Source organism: Nerophis ophidion, linkage group LG04, assembly GCF_033978795.1.
Source record: "Nerophis ophidion isolate RoL-2023_Sa linkage group LG04, RoL_Noph_v1.0, whole genome shotgun sequence".
Taxonomy (NCBI): Eukaryota; Metazoa; Chordata; class Actinopteri; order Syngnathiformes; family Syngnathidae; genus Nerophis; species Nerophis ophidion.
The window spans coordinates 43,915,004-43,932,542 of record NC_084614.1 but is presented as its reverse complement, the minus strand read 5'-3'; the positions used below and the strand labels follow the sequence as shown (position 1 = coordinate 43,932,542).

General features: G+C 40.7%; 1 protein-coding gene across 1 annotated transcript in view; it reads right to left on the bottom strand.

The window, feature by feature from the left end:
- Positions 1–725: 725 nt before the first annotated feature.
- Positions 726–17,539, bottom strand: part of si:dkey-250d21.1 (uncharacterized) — a 45,392-nt gene continuing 28,578 nt past the window's right edge. The window contains exons 8-11 of the mRNA XM_061898136.1: positions 15,599–15,647; positions 13,718–15,504; positions 13,597–13,633; positions 726–2,881 (exon numbers count right to left, since the gene is read on the bottom strand). Of these exons, the coding sequence (XP_061754120.1) occupies positions 1,347–2,881; positions 13,597–13,633; positions 13,718–15,504; positions 15,599–15,647 (3,408 nt within the window). The 3' untranslated portion in view covers positions 726–1,346. The remainder of the gene's footprint in view (positions 2,882–13,596; positions 13,634–13,717; positions 15,505–15,598; positions 15,648–17,539) is intronic.

Sequence of the window (17,539 nt, the reverse complement as noted above, 5' to 3'; positions counted from 1 at the left end):
ATTTAGACGGTTTTTAAAAATAGCAGAGCGCTTCTGTCAGATAAATTATCTTTGACTAACATAATATATGAGATAAAAACATTAAATTCCTACATTACTTCTAAAAAAAATTGTTTTAACAGTTTAGTTCTGAAATTAAGTAGCATGATGTTCTTGTAGTATTTTATCATAATTCCAATAATGTGAACAGAACTGGCTAGTCTTATGTTTTATCACAATACACTTTTGAATAGACAGACCACATTCACACACTAGGGCCAATTTAGTGTTGCCAATCAACCTATCCCCAGGTGCATGTCATCTGTGTTGGCCCTGCGATGAGGTGGCGACTTGTCCAGGGTGTACCCCACCTTCCGCCCAATTGTAGCTGAGATAGGCGCCAGCGCCCCCCGCGACCCCGTAAGGGACAAGCGGTAGAAATTGGATGGACTTTTGAATACACATTTATAAATGTATCGTAAAACTCCCATACACAATCAAATGAGAAGCAAATCAAAACACATATTTTTTTTTAAATATCAAGATTCCGTCAGAAATGTTAATTCTAATGCAGTTGGAAAATTTCATGGTATTTGTTGAAGTTTATGAAGCTCTGTTTTGTTTCTGTTGGCTGCCTTAGTCGCAAGAGAAGTTTGCATCCAAGCTTTGCTAATGCTGTGCCACAGCACCACCTTGTGTCTTGTTGCAGTTACTGCTACAATCAGAAAAACTTATGAACACCACTATTTATCTTTTTGGACACTTTTATTACTTTTTTTGACAAATATATAGAAGATTTTCCATATCAAGGAGACATTCTTTAATAGCTAGGTTTACAGCAAATGTTACAGGGAACATGGCAAAGCATCAGAACATGAAGCAAGAGTGACAGTTGGAAGTAAAACAAGTCATTAAAAGGGATACTGATGCCAGACTGGTTACACCAATGGGACATCTTGAATAAAATGTTTGTATCAAGGCACACGAGCATTGATAACCATCAATGGAACATTGCTTTATTTCACCTGACTATTGTTATGCCATTTTGGTCCCATTGAGCGGTATAATTGTACAAACTAGAAAAGAGGGGAAAATATATCAAAAGCGTGGTTTAAAGACTATCAACAAATGGAGAACACAAAGAATTTGAATAATATACACAAAAACGGCCCCTGCGATGAGATGGCGACTTGTCCTGGGTGTACATCGCCTTCCGCCCAAATGCAGCTGAGAAAGACTCCAGCCATCCCCGCGACCCAGAGAGGAACAAGCGGTAGAAAACGGATGGATGGATAAACAAATGTTGATTACAGACCTCCAGGCTCTCGATGGCGCCCACCTCTCTGTGATGGAAGACCTTGCAGATTTTACAGAGGATGGAGTTCGGAGAGGGATCTTTTTTCCTGCTGAATGAATTCCTGTAAGCTTCTCTTTCCTTGTGTGAAGTTGCTCTCTCTTCTTGAAAAGGGCAAAATGACCTGGAGTCGGAGGAGAGTTTCGATATTACTGTAGCTTCTTATTTGGGACGTTTTGAGGGTGTCGAGCACGGTGGTCGGAAGATAGCCCGCCAGGGGGTCCAACCACTTCTCCTTCCACAATTTGATCTCGTCCTCAAGGGAGGCTTCGTCTGGCAGGTCTTCCTTGTACAGGCGCAGCATGAGACCGCTGAGAGTGCTGCTTTCTACTTTGGACATTGCGTAAGGCACAATCTCCAGACACCTCAAGGTATCCATGACCTTCTCGGTGAAGAGCTCGTCGACTTCTAACAAGGAGTGTTCCACCAATTTCACGCTGAGCGCAAGTTTGTAAAACTCACTCAAAGGTTCTAAAAGAACCGAATGTAGTATTTGGATGTGCAGCTTAGAAGCGAGCGCCACGGCTTCTTCGAACCACGCCTTGTGATGCGCGTTGATGTCGCTTGCCAAATTCCTGAGAGACGCGCTGAGATCTGGTAAACTGTTGACAGCAAGCAACATGTCCAAGGGCTTGCCCTGGAGAGACTGACTCAGCTTCTTGGTGGCACTCAAGACGTGTCTCTGCACCACCAATGAGAGGATGAACTCAAAGTTTGTGATGGAATCAAAGAAATGCGACGCTTGCTGCCGGTCTGAAATGTCTCCCTGATGTTTGAGCTCATTTAAGCAAAGCAAGACAGCTTCAATAATCTCCACCATCACCTCATGCATGTTGTGACTCTTATCCCAGTTCTTCATCAGCTTGTCCCTCAGCTCGTTCCCCTTGGCCTCATTGTCCTGGAACACGTGGAGGATCATTTCTTCCAGTTTATTTTGCCTCTCTGCCTCCTCCGTTAGCCAACGTAATATTTGACCTGCCAGGACTGTTCCCTCAGTTGCTGCTTCTATTGGAGATGACTTTGCCAGCCACGCATTGAGTGACAAACTAGAGTTGACTGTTCTCACTGCCTGAGGGTATTTCTCAGCCAGCGCCAAGCTCACAGCTTTCATTTGAGTGCCAACCTCACCAACACTCATCAAGGCCTGTCCTCTACAGTACGCCATGTTAAGACCCCATTTTTCAGAGAGTGCCATCTCAATAGACTCAGAGAGGGCCACGCAGTCTCCAACAAGAGGAACGAAAGCCAATGTTTCTTCACATTGGATGTCCTCTTTGTTTAGGTACCTAATGCACAGTGGGACATAAACTTCACCACTTATAACAACAGTCTGTTCAGTGATGATTGTGAAGAACTGAGAGTCCCAGAGTTCCTTGATTATTTCTTCACGCAGCTGTGGCTCATAGAAGGACACAGGCTGTCTGGGCCCTTGAACAACCTCCAGGACCACTTGAGTATCAGCGGAGTTCTCCTCTCTACTCGCAGAATCCCCAACGGCGCAGAGTTCTGGGGGTGTCTCCTGATTTGACGCTTCTTCGTTGACACTCCCTGATGAGAATTTGTAAAATAAATATTACATTACAGCAGGGATGAACGACTGTACTATAATTGCACATTTGATACTATCACAACATGATAAAACATAGTTACCTATTTGTAATGTATGCAATTACAAGGTCACATAACCAATTAGAGAGTAGGCACATCAAAACTAATAAAATAATATTTTTTGTCTACTGTATCAAAATCAATGTAAGTAATTATTGACCTATTCATAAATTAAATTGCCCAGCCTTAAATAGTCAAACTTGCAAAATATTTTTTTTTAGAAATATTGCTCTTTTTAAAAATGTTCTCATAATATGTGTCATTGTTAAAAAATTCTAGTTAAAAAACAAAAAAGTATTGCTGACCTTTGAGCAGGTCCCCTTTGGGTCCTAAGAGTTAGTGTGTAAAGTCAATCTTAAGCTTACACAAGGGTTAAATAAGACATGCCCCAGACGGGACGTGAACTTATGGCCACTGTATCATACACTTTTGGTAGAGATGTCTTTTCTGTCGTCTTTATGTCCATCCATCTCACTCATGTTGTTGATTTATTAATTTTTATAAATCTTTGTCTTTAAGGCTAAAATCCTGAGAAAACTATTTACCTAGCTTGTTTTATATTAATTCATTTAAGAAAGTTAATAAAAACAGTTGAACTATGTAATATGTTGATACCTTATTAGTATTTTTGAACGGCTTTAAAATGTACAGGGAGAGCCACATTTGGGCCGCATGGCCCAGACGGTAGCATGGTCAATCAGAAACTTGACGTTTCCTGGTACGATCCAGTTTAGCAATCTTAAAAAAAACATGACAACCACTGCAAAGCGTTAATTATATGCTCAATTCAAGCACAGAAATATATATGACACATTTTAACACATTTGCATTGTTTTTAAGTCTGACATGACTAATTTTGGGTGTGTCAGGTTTTGTGCAGATATATGTTAATGTTGCTTAATCAGGGCGTAATATGACAAATTGTTCCAGCACTTAAAACAAATAACACAAAACAATTTTAAAAAGCTGCATCACACAAAAGCCATCCGCTGTAAGAACTTTGAATTCAAAACGGCAAGAGAACTCTCTCCCAACGGTTTAGCGCAGATGATATGTTTCTTGCAATCGATTGGTTTGAATGACCTAAATACTGTACGTTAAAGAAAAACGGGAGTGGAAGAAGTGTCAAAAGATGGAGCTAACTGTTTTAATGACATTCAGACTTTACTTGAATCAATAACAAAGCATCATCTCCACATCCGTGGCTTACTAGTGCAACAACAACACCGGAAATGTGTACTCGTGAAAAACCGACCGGAACTTTCTAATAACTAAAGATCCTTGGGTGAATAATGTAAACCCACTACACCTGTATGTTTTAGCGCTTTCATGGCAAGTTTACTGACAAATATAAATAAGAACTTTACACTACTTTATATTAAAAATGGCAACAGCGGAATATGAATGTCCCATAACAAGAAAATAGAGAGAAAGAAGAAGCTTATCAACAATTGTGTTGGCGCGGATACAAAGGCGGACGCGCGCAAATTTTCAGGACTTATGCAGATCCCAAATACAGATCAGAAGGTACCAGAAGGTAAGAAAAGTACAATCTGCATAATATTGCGAAATAAAACGCCACATAATATGTCTTACCTTATACACACATCATAATAATACTCATATGTTGAAGCACAATACAATCCATCAAGCGGTGCAGCTTCATAGCTTACCAAAGCCGTACTAAAACCTTTTGATAAGATTTTGGAGCGCCGTGTGTAATGTTCTATATTTTCAATGGAACGTATAAAATTTTGGTGTTGTTTGAGTCATATTGCAATCTACACATATGTCTTATGTGTGACTGCCATCATATCGCTTGGGTGTAACTGCCATCTACGGATCACACTTATCATTTCACCATGTACCAAATAAAATAGCTTTGAGGTCGGTAAGCACAACCAAAAATATTCCGTACATTAGGCGCACTGTCGAGTTCTGAAAAAAATTACAGTATATTAAATCAGGACACGCCAATGTCAGACACTGAGCTCGTCATGCCATTGTGCGCCTCCTGCAAGTCAAATCCTGCCATTGGTCCCGGTGTGATTGATCGCCAGAAATTGGACAGAACAGCTCTACACGGAGGTGTAACTCATCTTGAAAAAGGTATTTGTCCTATAACTTTTACTTTCTCTGTTTGGTCAAGTTTGATGTCCCTTCCTAACTGTGGTTTGGTCTTTTATTGAGGTGAAAAAAAGTCGCAAATGAGACATTTGGTTTGTTCACTTAAATCATAGAGGATTGTCAAAAGCTGCACTTTTTCCACATTTTGTTATGCAACAGCCTTATTCCAAATTAGAACAATTTCATTTTTGTCCTCAAAATTCTACACACAGGACCCCATAGTGAAACATTTTCTTTGTTCTGTTTTTTACAGATTTTAGCAAATGTATTAAACATTTTCAAAACTACAAAATTACATGTACATAAATATTCACAGCCTTCGGGACGAACATCTGCAGGAGTTGCTGGTAACCAAGAACAAAGCTAGGCAGGAGAGGCTGCAGTGCAACACAAGATCCAAAAAGCATGCTTACAGCAGAGCCCAAAGTGAAATACAAAGATACACCGGAAAAATGAAATCTGACTGGTGGGAAAGAAAGGCAAAAGAGCTGCAGATTGCCGCCAATAGGAATGATATGAAAACCTTCTTCACAGGTCTGAGAGAAATCTATGGCCAAACATCCAGAAGGTTGATCCAGCTGAAAGCATAAGACAGCAAGACAGTCCTGCAGGAAAAGGATAAGATCTTGGACCGATTTGCATGTCATTTTGACAAACTGCTGAAACTCCCTGGAGATTTAGCAGAGGATGCCACGTACTGTATGCTATAGCACAGCGCCCGGTAGTAGAGAGTCTGGATGAGCCGCCTGATATCTCCGAATTAACAAGAGCAATCAACACAATGCAGGAAGATAAAGCCCCAGGTCGTAACGGCATTCCAACTGAGGTGTGGAAGTTTGGGGGTGCCCAGTTCTTGACCTGTCTGTATAAGATGATCAAATATTTTTGGGCAACTCATCAGATACCCCAGGAGTGGAAGGAGGCCAGCATTGTACCACTGTTCCAAGAAAGGAGACAGAAGAGAGTGTGGGAATTACCGAAGCATCTCACTCTTAGCCATTGTCAGTAAAAACTTCTCAAGAATGCTTCTGAACAGGTTAAATGAACAGATCTCGCCAGAGGTACTTCCAGAAACTCAATGTGGCTTCAGACAAGGAATGAGCACAATGGACATGATATTTTGTCTGAAACAAGTTCAGGAAAATTGTATTGAGCAGAACATGCCGCTCTAAGCTACTCAGTGGCCTTGTGGTTAGAGTGTCCGCCCTAAGATCGGTAGGTTGTGAGTTCAAACCCCGGCCGAGTCAAACCAAAGACTATAAAAAATGGGACCCATTGCTTCCCTGCTTGGCACTCAGCATCAAAAATTGAAATCGGGGTCATCATTGACTTCAGTAAAGCTTTCGACACGGTTTCAAGGCAAGGATTGTGGCAAGTTCTCAAGAAGTATGGATGTACAGGTATTTGTTGAGCTTATTGAGGCGCTTCATACGGGCATGCAGGCAAATGTGGCACTGGGTGGATCTGTCTCGAAGGACTTTCCAGTCAGCAATGGAGTGAAGCAGGGCTGTGTTCTAGCACCAACCCTGTTCTCACTCTACCTATCAGCCATGCTCGAGGTTGCTTTCAAGGACACATCGAAGGGGGTCTACATCCGGACAAGAAAAGATGCAGATCTGTTCAAGGTTGTTCATTTTCGAGCAAAGAGCAAGACAATAGTAAAAGTTGTGAGAGAATTACTGTTTGCGGACGACAGGGCTATAGTTGCGCCGAATGTAGAGGACATACAAGATCTTGTGAATAAATTTTCAGCAACAGCTAGTCAGTTCAGCCTCAAAATAAACATCAAGAAGTCAAAATGCTTGTACCAGCCACCCAAGTATGAGCCCACATCATCCCTACCAGGGGAGGTCTGTGTCATGGGAGACCCACTTGTGCAATGCTGGACATTCAAGTACCTCGGAAGCACAGTGACAGAAAATGCGAAGCTTGATGATGAGATCAGACTCAGGATGGGGAGAGCGAGTGCTGTGTTTGGGAAATTAAGGGAAAGACTCTGGAACAACATGCATGTATCTATTTGCGTCAAGTGCAAGGTGTACAGAGCAACTGTGCTAGATACACTTTTGTACGGTGCTGAAACTTAGAGCATCTAAAGGTTGCAAGTCAGAAAACTTCACGCCTACATTATGTGCCACCTTCAGACCATCAAGGATTTCTCCTGGACAGACAATATCCCGAACACAGAGTTCCTCAGTCGTACTGGACTGCCATCGATGGATGACATCTTAACCCAAACGAACCTGAGATGGGTCGGGCTTGTTGAGAGAATGAGTCACGAGCGGCTCCCTTGCCATCGGCTCTACTCACAGTTGGAGGAAGGGAAACGAAACCGAGGGAGGCCAAGGCTAAGGTACAAGGACACCGTTAAACGGAATTTGAGGGAACTGAAGATCGACACGGCAACCTGGCAGCTGATGGCAAAAGACAGGGCTGAGTGGAGGTCTATGATCCGACCTAAAGGAAACAGTCATTGTCGCGCCCGACAGACTGCTATGATGATGATGCCACGAAGCTAAAACAAAGTGAGGTCAGGTGCAACCCGTTTCTACTGATCATCCATCCTTGAAATGTTCCTATATCTTAATTGGATTCCACTTATGGCAATTTCATGATTGGACATGATTTGGAAAGACATACAAAACATGTATGTATACAAGGTCCCGCACTGGACAATGCATGGCAGAGCACAAACAAAGTATGAAGTTGAAGGTATTGTCTGTATACCTCCAAGACAGGACTGTCTTGAGGAACAAATCTGGAGAACAGTATAGAAAAATATCTGCACAGTGGCCCCCCATCATCCGAATATGGAAGAAGTTTTGAACCACCAAAACTCCCCGGCCGTCTAAACTGAGCGATAAGTGGAGAAGGGCCCTAGACAGAGAGGTGTCCAAGAACCTGATGGTCACTCTGTCAGAGCTATGAAATTCCTGTGTGTAGAGAGAATACGCTTCCAGAAGGACAACCATCTCTGCAGCTATCCACAAATCAGGCATGTATGTTAAAATGGCCAGACGGAAGCCATTCCTTAGTAAAAAAAAAAAAAAGCAAATGGCAGCCCGCCTTGAGTGTCAACAATGTATTTATTCCATTTTGAAATAAGGCTGTAACATAACAAAATGTGAAAAGAATGAAGCATTGTGAATACTTTCCAGATGCACTATATGCCAGATTTTATTTTTTTTTAAAAAGCAATGCAATAGTTTCTTTCTCTAGAAATTAATGAATTAATTGTTATGTCAATTACTTTTTGGCAATGTAATGAGTAACTATAATTGATTAATGTTTAGATGTAGTTTTCTGAACATTTCTAATATGTAATAACATAGTGGTTAAGCCAAAAAGGGTTAAATAAACATTATCCACATACAGTATTTAAAAGGAAACCTTGTGTTTTTGTTCATTATTAGTATGAACATTTAATCTTTTTCTCAGTATATGATGCCTTTAGCTCCATTTAAACATTTTTGATGGGTTTTTAGGACAATAAAAAAACAGGGATCGCAGTGAGGTACAAACAAATAGAGGAATTGAAAAATAGTAACTGGAGGTCAAGGAGGCCCTTTTGGGGGTTCAAAGGGTATCTCCCATGCAGTTGATAAGATTTTACCATTTTAAGATACTTTGGAAGGCATTTCCGACATAGATATGTTAAAATGCAAGAAACCCTACCGATGGTTTCTATCTAGTCTATGTTATAAACAGCCACACCTTTTTTTTCATGACTGTACCACAGCATTAATAGTTAATCATTTTGGTTGAGAAAATATATTCACCATATAAATATTAGCCATTCCAAAATGTGTATTAATAGTTTATTTCATTAGTTTAATGTTTTGTTTGGTTTGACAAAATATTTTCACTTCATTACTCGGCATGTCATGAATACTGATATGATGGCTATATTTGACAAAAAAATACTGTAATTAGAAAAACGGGCATACTTTGTTGAATTAGTGAGTCACTTAGTAAAGTCATGGATGTAAGATTGTATTGATGGTATCTGCTACAAGTTTGTTCAATTACAACATTAAGCTTTTTATTACATCTTAAATTCATGAGTATACTTTTTAGGCAACTTTGGCAATGCAGTACTAGATCAAGTACAAGTTCAGGGCTCGAATTTAACCTCGGCAACTGCAGCAAGTGCCCTGACCGCCTTGTCCCTTGCTTCAATGCCCTAAAAAATTGACCAGCATCTATGACAAAAACATACCGTGACCGCCCTTGACTTTTTGCATGTTGATGACTTCGGATGTAACGTTAAATGATTTTATAATGATAATTCGCGATAAAATTCCCGACAGTTAGTAATACCATATAATTTTCTAATTACCAAAAATTGTTTATTTAATAATGCATTTTAGACCACACAGTCAGGGGCATGCGCACTAGCGTTGTTTTGTTTGATAATCATGGCGAACAAACTACACAGACTTTGCTCCAGAGATGACCAAGATGACCAAGAAGAACACGGAGTTGGAAGATAATTACAACACTTTATTTACAGACAGAGTCCCATTGCTTTTATGAGCGGTCGAGCGAGTCAACAGCCGAAAAAAAAAATATATTTTTTTTTTGTGGCGCCCGTAATTATTTTGTGGCGGGCCGCCACAAATAAATGAATGTGTGGGAAACCCTGTGATGACTCACGGACAGACTACACGGCAACTGACCCGGGAATGACACAGACAATGAGATTGAGAATGATGATCAACAAGGCACCTAAGACTATAACACCTACTCCAGGATTTGAGCTCTGGAATTGCAGGTGGGGCTGGACCAAGGTAACATCCTATGCAGGTCTAAGACACCAAGACTTGAAAAAGTGCTTGATGTCAGAGCATGAGGAACTTTGCATTGACCGCTACTTCTTACGAAACAAGTCCAGTAAGTCAAATGAAGTCCAGCAGCAGGACCAAAACCGAAGTCTGCAGGACATCGATCTCCTTGCTCAGGCTGGGGATGAGTGACCAAGCATAACAGAGCCCAAACTGTCACAGATCACAACAGAGAATAAGATGCAAGGACTAAAGACACAAATCAGATGGCAAAAATAGTGTGAGAAGGGAGAGTGGCAGAGATTTGACGCAGACATCAGCACACTGCTCGCATCAGATAGCTGGAGAGAATGGGAGATCTCATTTACAGCTATGGTGCAAAGCAATATGGAACAGCAGAGAGAAGGAAAAGGACAGTTACAGCAGGAGATTAAACGGTTAGTTAGGGAAAAAAGGCAGCTGAAAAAACACTGGAAAAGATCTCCAGAGGACGAAAAGGAGGGAATAAACCTTCTGCGGGGAGAAATTAAGAACAGACTATCAACCTTGAGGAGAGCTGAGAATCTGAAAAGGAGGCGTAAAATGAAGGAGAGAACTAGATTCGACTTCTTGAAAGACCCCTTTAAGATTGCAAAAAGCCTTTTTACAAAAGGAAAAAAGTGGCAAACTCACATCAAAAAAAGATCTTGAAGCTTACCTTAAACAGAACCACACTGACAGCCAACGGAGCAGACCGAAAACTCTCCCAACTGATATTACCAACAGAGTCCCCAGAACACCATCTGGACACTAACCCGCCCAAGTGTAGTGAGGTGGAGATAATTGTGTTACGAGCAAGAGCTGCATCCTCTCCTGGGCCCAATGGAATTCCATACTGGTTTTAATAAGAACACTCAGGAGGTTTTACACTTTTTCTATGGAGGCTGGTAAAGGTGGTATGGTAGAAACTAGCAAATCTGACTGCATGGTGGAGGGCAGGAGGCCTCCTGATCCCCAAGGAAAGGGACTGTGGACATCAGCCAGTTATGCCAACTAAGCCTTCTCAATGTTGAAGGCAAAATCTTCTTCAGTGTAGTGGCTCACAGGCTTGACGTTGGTATCATGCCACCCTCAAATTCACAGAGCAGGTAGACCAACTCAGGCAGGATACCATAACTCGGCTTGAAAACATTGGTAAGACCATGGTCCTTGGCCGGTTAAAGCTGTGGTGTCTCCAATTTGGGTTGCTACCCAGGCTAATGTGGCCTCTTTCGGCTGGAATTTCTCTGTCTGCATGGCGGGCTTTCTAGTGCTTTATTAAGTTGCTTGTATTAAAACGCCTTACATGTGTCCCACCCCTCGAAACAGAGATACTGCAAAATGTGTGTGTTGCCGTTGGACTTGTTGGCTGGCTGAGTTTGTAAGAAAGTCACCGCATTCGCAATGTTTGTATTTGTGGCACAGTCTTCCATTGGTGAATCGGTCATCCATTTCCGGTGAAAATGAGGCAAAGAAGTATTAATTTCCGTGTATCAACATTAGCATGCTAGTGGACTTATTGGCTTGTGAGCGCGCTATTTAGGTCATAGAACCCAAACTTCCTTATAAAATACAAATTAGTGTGGTATCGGAGATTTAGTTACAATACTAACACCTCCAAAAAGTGTTGTATCGGCATCGGAACATCCCTATAGTTTAGTGATTCTTTGGCGTACCATGAGATGGAGCCCGCGTACCACTAGTTTGAGAATCACTAGGCTAATAGACTAGCCGCATTCTGCTAAAAAGAGGACAGCTGGGATCCCTGAAAAAAACAGCCATGTTCTGCTGGCAGCCCAAACACCAGTTGGACAACCTTGCTTGACCTTATCATATATATATATATATATATATATATATATATATATATATATATATATATATATATATATATATATATATATATATATATGATATATTTGATATTGTAGTGTGAAATACTAAATGCCGAAATACTAAAATATTGTCATTTAGTGTCATGGTTCCTGTGAAAGTCCTTCAATGCGCAATCGCATATGCGCAATTGCATTTTCGCATTCCCTGGATTCATGCGCTGGTTTAGGAGGTGAACACATTCCAAAAAGGCGCACACCTTGCTGATGTTAGCACACAACAAAAAAGTGTCTCTAGACTTTCTTTAGCACGATGGTTAAAATTACTCCTGCTAGTGGAACTCCAGGGAGACAAGCAGAACAGCATCGAACATGTGCAGTTTAATAACAGCAGTGTGGTCTTTAACACACACCCAGGACTCCATGGAAATAAAACAAAGTGACCGGCGTCAGCATCCCGGTAAAAGTTTGTTAATGCAGACCTCTGGTGTGGATGGCCGCTGCTTAAGAGGGCTTCAATACTAGCTTCTGTTGCTCCCCTCACCGCGGATGTGGTAGTGCATGATTTGATATGCAAGGGAACCTAAATTTTTCAATGTTAATATCCCTGATGATTGTGGCGTCCAATATCATAACGTCACCGTTAATTATCTCAATGTGGCGCCACGCTGGAGAAAATATGGCGCAGATCTTTGACGTGCCTTGGCTGGTATAACATGAATATTGTAGAGGTGACCAATGTTGAATAAATTACTAAGCTGACTTGGACACAGTGTTTTACTGTACTAGAGGCCCTGCTTCCCCCAAACAGACTAAGATAGTACATGAAAAGAGAGTTCACTCCATTCATTTTATTCCCACTATGGAACAAACGCAGCCAGGTGCTAAACCCAAACTATCTTTCTTGTTTGAAGGCAAGACACAGGGGACAAAAAAACACACACACCTTATCTAGGCCTGCAAAATCATCCAGATCATTTTCATCAATCGTTTGATTATCATCCCAGGCCTATACACAACGGGGGCCTTTTAAGGATACTAAATGCAGCTGTAGCAGCAGCGCGAATCTGGAGCTCTCACTGTTTGTCGCGAACATTCAGCAACAGAAATAAAAGGTCTCTAAACACAAGTAAAGTCTTCAATAAAACCAGAAAAAGATGCTCGATTTGTTGCTGGTCATTTTTATGAAAGAAAAAGACACTAAAAGGATTTAAGTTAAAAAAACTTTAAAAATTGTCTACAAATATTGTACAATAAGCAGCAACAATTGAAACATTTTGCAAAACGATATATGGGAAAAACTATATGTTAATACTAATTAATAATAACACAAATTTGTTTGTAAATGTATGAATAACATTTGTTTAAGTCCTTCTAAAGAAAACCTGTTCATCAATGCAGATTATGCACATATATAACATATTGACAATGCCCCCACTGCCATTTTTTCCGAACACTATTGAGAATATTGCCTACAAGTTCTTGGCAAGGCAAATGTATTTACAAAACACACTTTCCAAGCAAGGCAATTGAAAGTGCTTCACAGATGCATAAACTGTACAAAAAGACGGATCAAATTCTGAATAACAATAAAGTAATCATAAAAATAATTATAATAAAGTCATGAATAAAATATTCATTATATAGGTCAGAAACTGATGGAAGGCATAATGAGCTGTCATAAAATATGTTTCAATTCATCCTTAATGTGGCAAGTTATTCTATACAGAAGAAATTCAACCATCCTTTTACGTGCATACTGTTTGCATAAAGCACAAAAAAGTATAAGCAGAAAATATGCAAATTTTAAACTCAGGAGAGGAAGTAAGGCAGCCAGGCCAATTCTTAATCATTCAAGCATTTTCAAAGGGTGATTTAATATTTTCAGACTTACCTATGTCCAAATGTAGTCCTTGTAAAGTTTCCATGACCTGGAAGAACAATATTGGTTAAGCAGTGCTAAAAGTGGTTGGTGAATCAAGAGACAAGAACCAACTAAAAAAAAGTAAAATTACCTGAGAAAGACAATGGCTACTCTCTGGATCCACCTCAATACACTTGGCAATTACTTCGGGCAATTTCTGCAATGTTGTGCTGTGAGAAAGGAGCATCACACGAACTGTCCTGTTACCTTTGCAAGCAGTTTTCCTTAAAAGATTTCTCATGGAATTCAACGTGGTCTTCATCAGATCACACTCAATGCCAACACTAGGCAGCACTGCTACAAGCCGAAGCAGTAAGGTAACTGTTGGGTGGTTCTTTGACTCCGAATGAACTAATGTTTCTGCAATGGATGTTGGAGGAGCGACATCCTGGTCTTTGTCTCGCCATATGGCAGCCCATGCATTGATTTCCTGCTCTAGTGTGTCTGGTTCCGGAAGATCTGTTAGGTAGCAGCTGAAAGGCTTGTCTGGGCACTCTGGGAAAATGGGCTGTGGATTGCAGGACGGCAACAAGGACAGGATCGACAGCCCCTTCAAGTGACTTTCTGAGAAGTTGTACTTCATTTCATCAATGAGATTTCTGAGGAGGGGAATGCTTAGATTTTCTCTGTAATATATCTCTGGAGAATCATAGTAGCTGGCCTCCTGAGGAAAACACACTTGCTCAGGGGCTACTTTGTTAGCCAACTGGAATGCCTGTTCAAACCAAGAGGCGTGTACTGTGCTGACATTCTCCAACATTTTGTCAAGGGTCTCTATGATTGTTGGAATCTTTTCCACTTCACAAAGAATATCAGCAGGGTTTCCACAGCGGAAGACTGTGCTACAGTTACTAAGAGGAGCACAAACGTTCTTCAGGATCACAAGTGTGACAATGAAATCCATGGTTCTCAGAGCAGCTGAGAGAACTTGTGCATGCACTGACATTGCACCTCTGGCCTCAGAACTCACAGCATCTAAGCAACTGAGGATACCCTCCAATGTGTCAGCAAGAATGTCAAAGAAGTCCTCTCTCCTCTTCCATCTTGAACAACATGTTTCTGGAATTCCTTCCAAGGCTTCCCTTGGCATATTCAGAAGCCCATCCTGTGCCTGTGCCAACGTTCTTTCAAGAGAAGGAGATTCATCGAAGAACAGTAGCAGGTCTTCTGTGACATCCAGCATTTTTGCGACAGAAGGGCAAGGCACACTTCCTACCAGCCAACTGGCCAGGCCACAGGACTCGCTAGGTGTAACAACACAAAGCGGGTAACTTTTGAGGAAATCCAAAGTCATTTTCTTTAAGCTTTCGTAACCTGAGCCTAATTGCATGAATGCTTGTCCTCGACAGTGAGTCATCGGTAAGCCCCAGTCCTCAGTCATCACTTTCGCCAGCTTATGTGCTTGAGTATCAACATCACAGTCTTTTTCATATTGCAAGTAACCCATCAGCTCTACTTTTGGAGCAGATTCTCGTACATACCTGACAAAGACAGGTAGGTGAGTCTTGTCAGCAATTTTTATAGGTTTGTCTGTGATAAGTGAGAAGAATGGTGAGTCCCCTATCTCCTTCAGTATGACATCTCTGATTCCCTCAATGAGGAACTCCAACATTTCAGCTTCACTTATGGATGACGCTCTTTTGTTCTCCTTCCTGTACCAGTGGCACATGTTGAGCTCCTGAGTGAAATACTCCTTCTCCTCTTCAGAAAGACATGCTATGCTGGTATTCTTTTTTCCAAGAAGTGCAGCCAATCTGAATACAGTGACCAGACTTTGACTGTTATCTCCAACATGGCAATCAGTTGGTTTTAAATGTTGGGCCTCAGGACATTGCTGAACTTCTGCGTTGTCGTTTTCCTCTTTGATAGACACATCAACTGCATGGCAAAGTTAAAAGGAGACAATTCAGGTGTTAAGGCTGCCAGAAAGCAGTTAATTATTATTTATAGTTAATTCTTAGAAAGACCATACCTTCCATGTTATTGTCAGAGGTTTTGATGAAAGTTTTGGATTCTTTATCCTGTGAGAGCACAAAGACAACATTGTGTATAACATGTATTACGTACTTGACAAAGTCATCGCTCACTTCAAAAAAGCTAGCGTATTTTGTGTTTTGTTGTACAGCAATTTTTTCACAAATTTTTATATTTTTGTCCCAAAAAACACCAAAAACAAATGTGTACTGCAGAAGGCACTAATTCTCAGGACGACATATAATCATTGACAGTAAATGTTTATAGATATGACCTCACATATATTAAACAATTAGGATTTACAAACCACGTTTCCACATTTGATGGGAAATTGTGTTAGATGTAAATATAAACGGAATACAATAATTTGCAAATCCTTTTCAACCCATATTCAATTGAATGCACTATAAAGACAAGATATTTGATGTTCAAACTCATAAACTTTTTTTTTTTTGCAAATAATTAACTTAGAATTTCTTGGCTGCAACATGTGCCAAAGTAGTTGGGAAAGGGCATGTTCACCACTGCGTTACATCACATTTTCTTTTAACAACACTCAATAAATTATTGGGAACTGAGGAAACTAATTGTTGAAGCTTTGAAAGTGGAATTCTTTCCCATTCTTGTTTTATATAGCGCTTTAGTCGTTCAACAGTCTGGGGTCTCAGCTGTCGTATTTTACACTTCATAATGCGCCACACATTTTCCATGGGAGACATGTCTGGACTGCAGGCGGGCCAGGAAACTACCCGCACTCTTTTACTACGAAGCAACGCTGTTGTAACACGTGGCTTGGCATTGTTTTGCTGAAATAAGCAGGGGCGTCCATGATAACGTTGCTTGGATGACAACATATGTTGCTCCGAAACCTGTATGGACCATGCAGCATTAATGGTGCCTTTACAGATGTGTAATTTACCCATGCTTTGGGCACTAATGAACCCCCATACCATCACAGATGCTGGCTTTGGAACTTTGAGCCTATAACAATCCGGATGGTTAATTTCCTCTTTGTTCCGGAGGACACCACGTCCACAGTTTCCAAATATAATGTGAAATGTTGACTCGTCAGACCACAGAACACTTTTCCACTTTGCATCAGTCCATCTTAGATGAGCTCGGGCCCAGCGAAGCTGGCGGCATTCCTGGGTGTTGTTAATAAATGGCTTTAGCTTTGCATAGTAGAGTTTTAACTTGCACTTACAGATGTAGCGACCAACTGTAGTTACTGACAGTGGTTTTATGAAGTGTTCCTGAGCCCATGTGGTGATATCCTTTACACACTGATGTCGTTTTTTTCATTCAGTACTGCCTGAGGGATCAAAGGTCCCTAATATGATCGCTTACGTGCAGTGATTATTCCAGATTCTCTGAACCTTTTGATGATTTTACGGACCGTAGATGGTAAAATCCCTAAATTCCTTGCAATAGCTCGTTGAGAAATGTTGTTCTAAAACTGTTCGACAATTTGCTTACAAATTGGTGACCCTCGCCCCATCCTTGTTTGTGAATTACTTAGCATTTCGTGGAAGCTGCCTTTATACCCAATCATGGCACCAACCTGTTCCCAATTAGCCTGCACACCTGTGGGATGTTCCAAATAAGTGTTTGGTGAGCATTCCTTAACTGAATCAGTATTTATTGCCACCTTTCCCAACTTCTTTGTCACGTGTTGCTGGCATCAAATTCTAAAGTTAATGATTTGCAAAAAAAAAAAAAGTTTCAGTTTTAACATCAAATGTTGTCTTTGTAGCATATTCAATTAAATATGGGTTGAAAATGATTTGTAAATCATTGTAATCAGTTTATATTTACATCTAACAGAATTTCCCAACTCATGTATTATAGAATTTACATTACCGAAACTTGGGACCAAAATTATACTGGTGCCAATGTAAACGATCATAACCACATTTTGAAAAAATAAGTTGAAAAACTA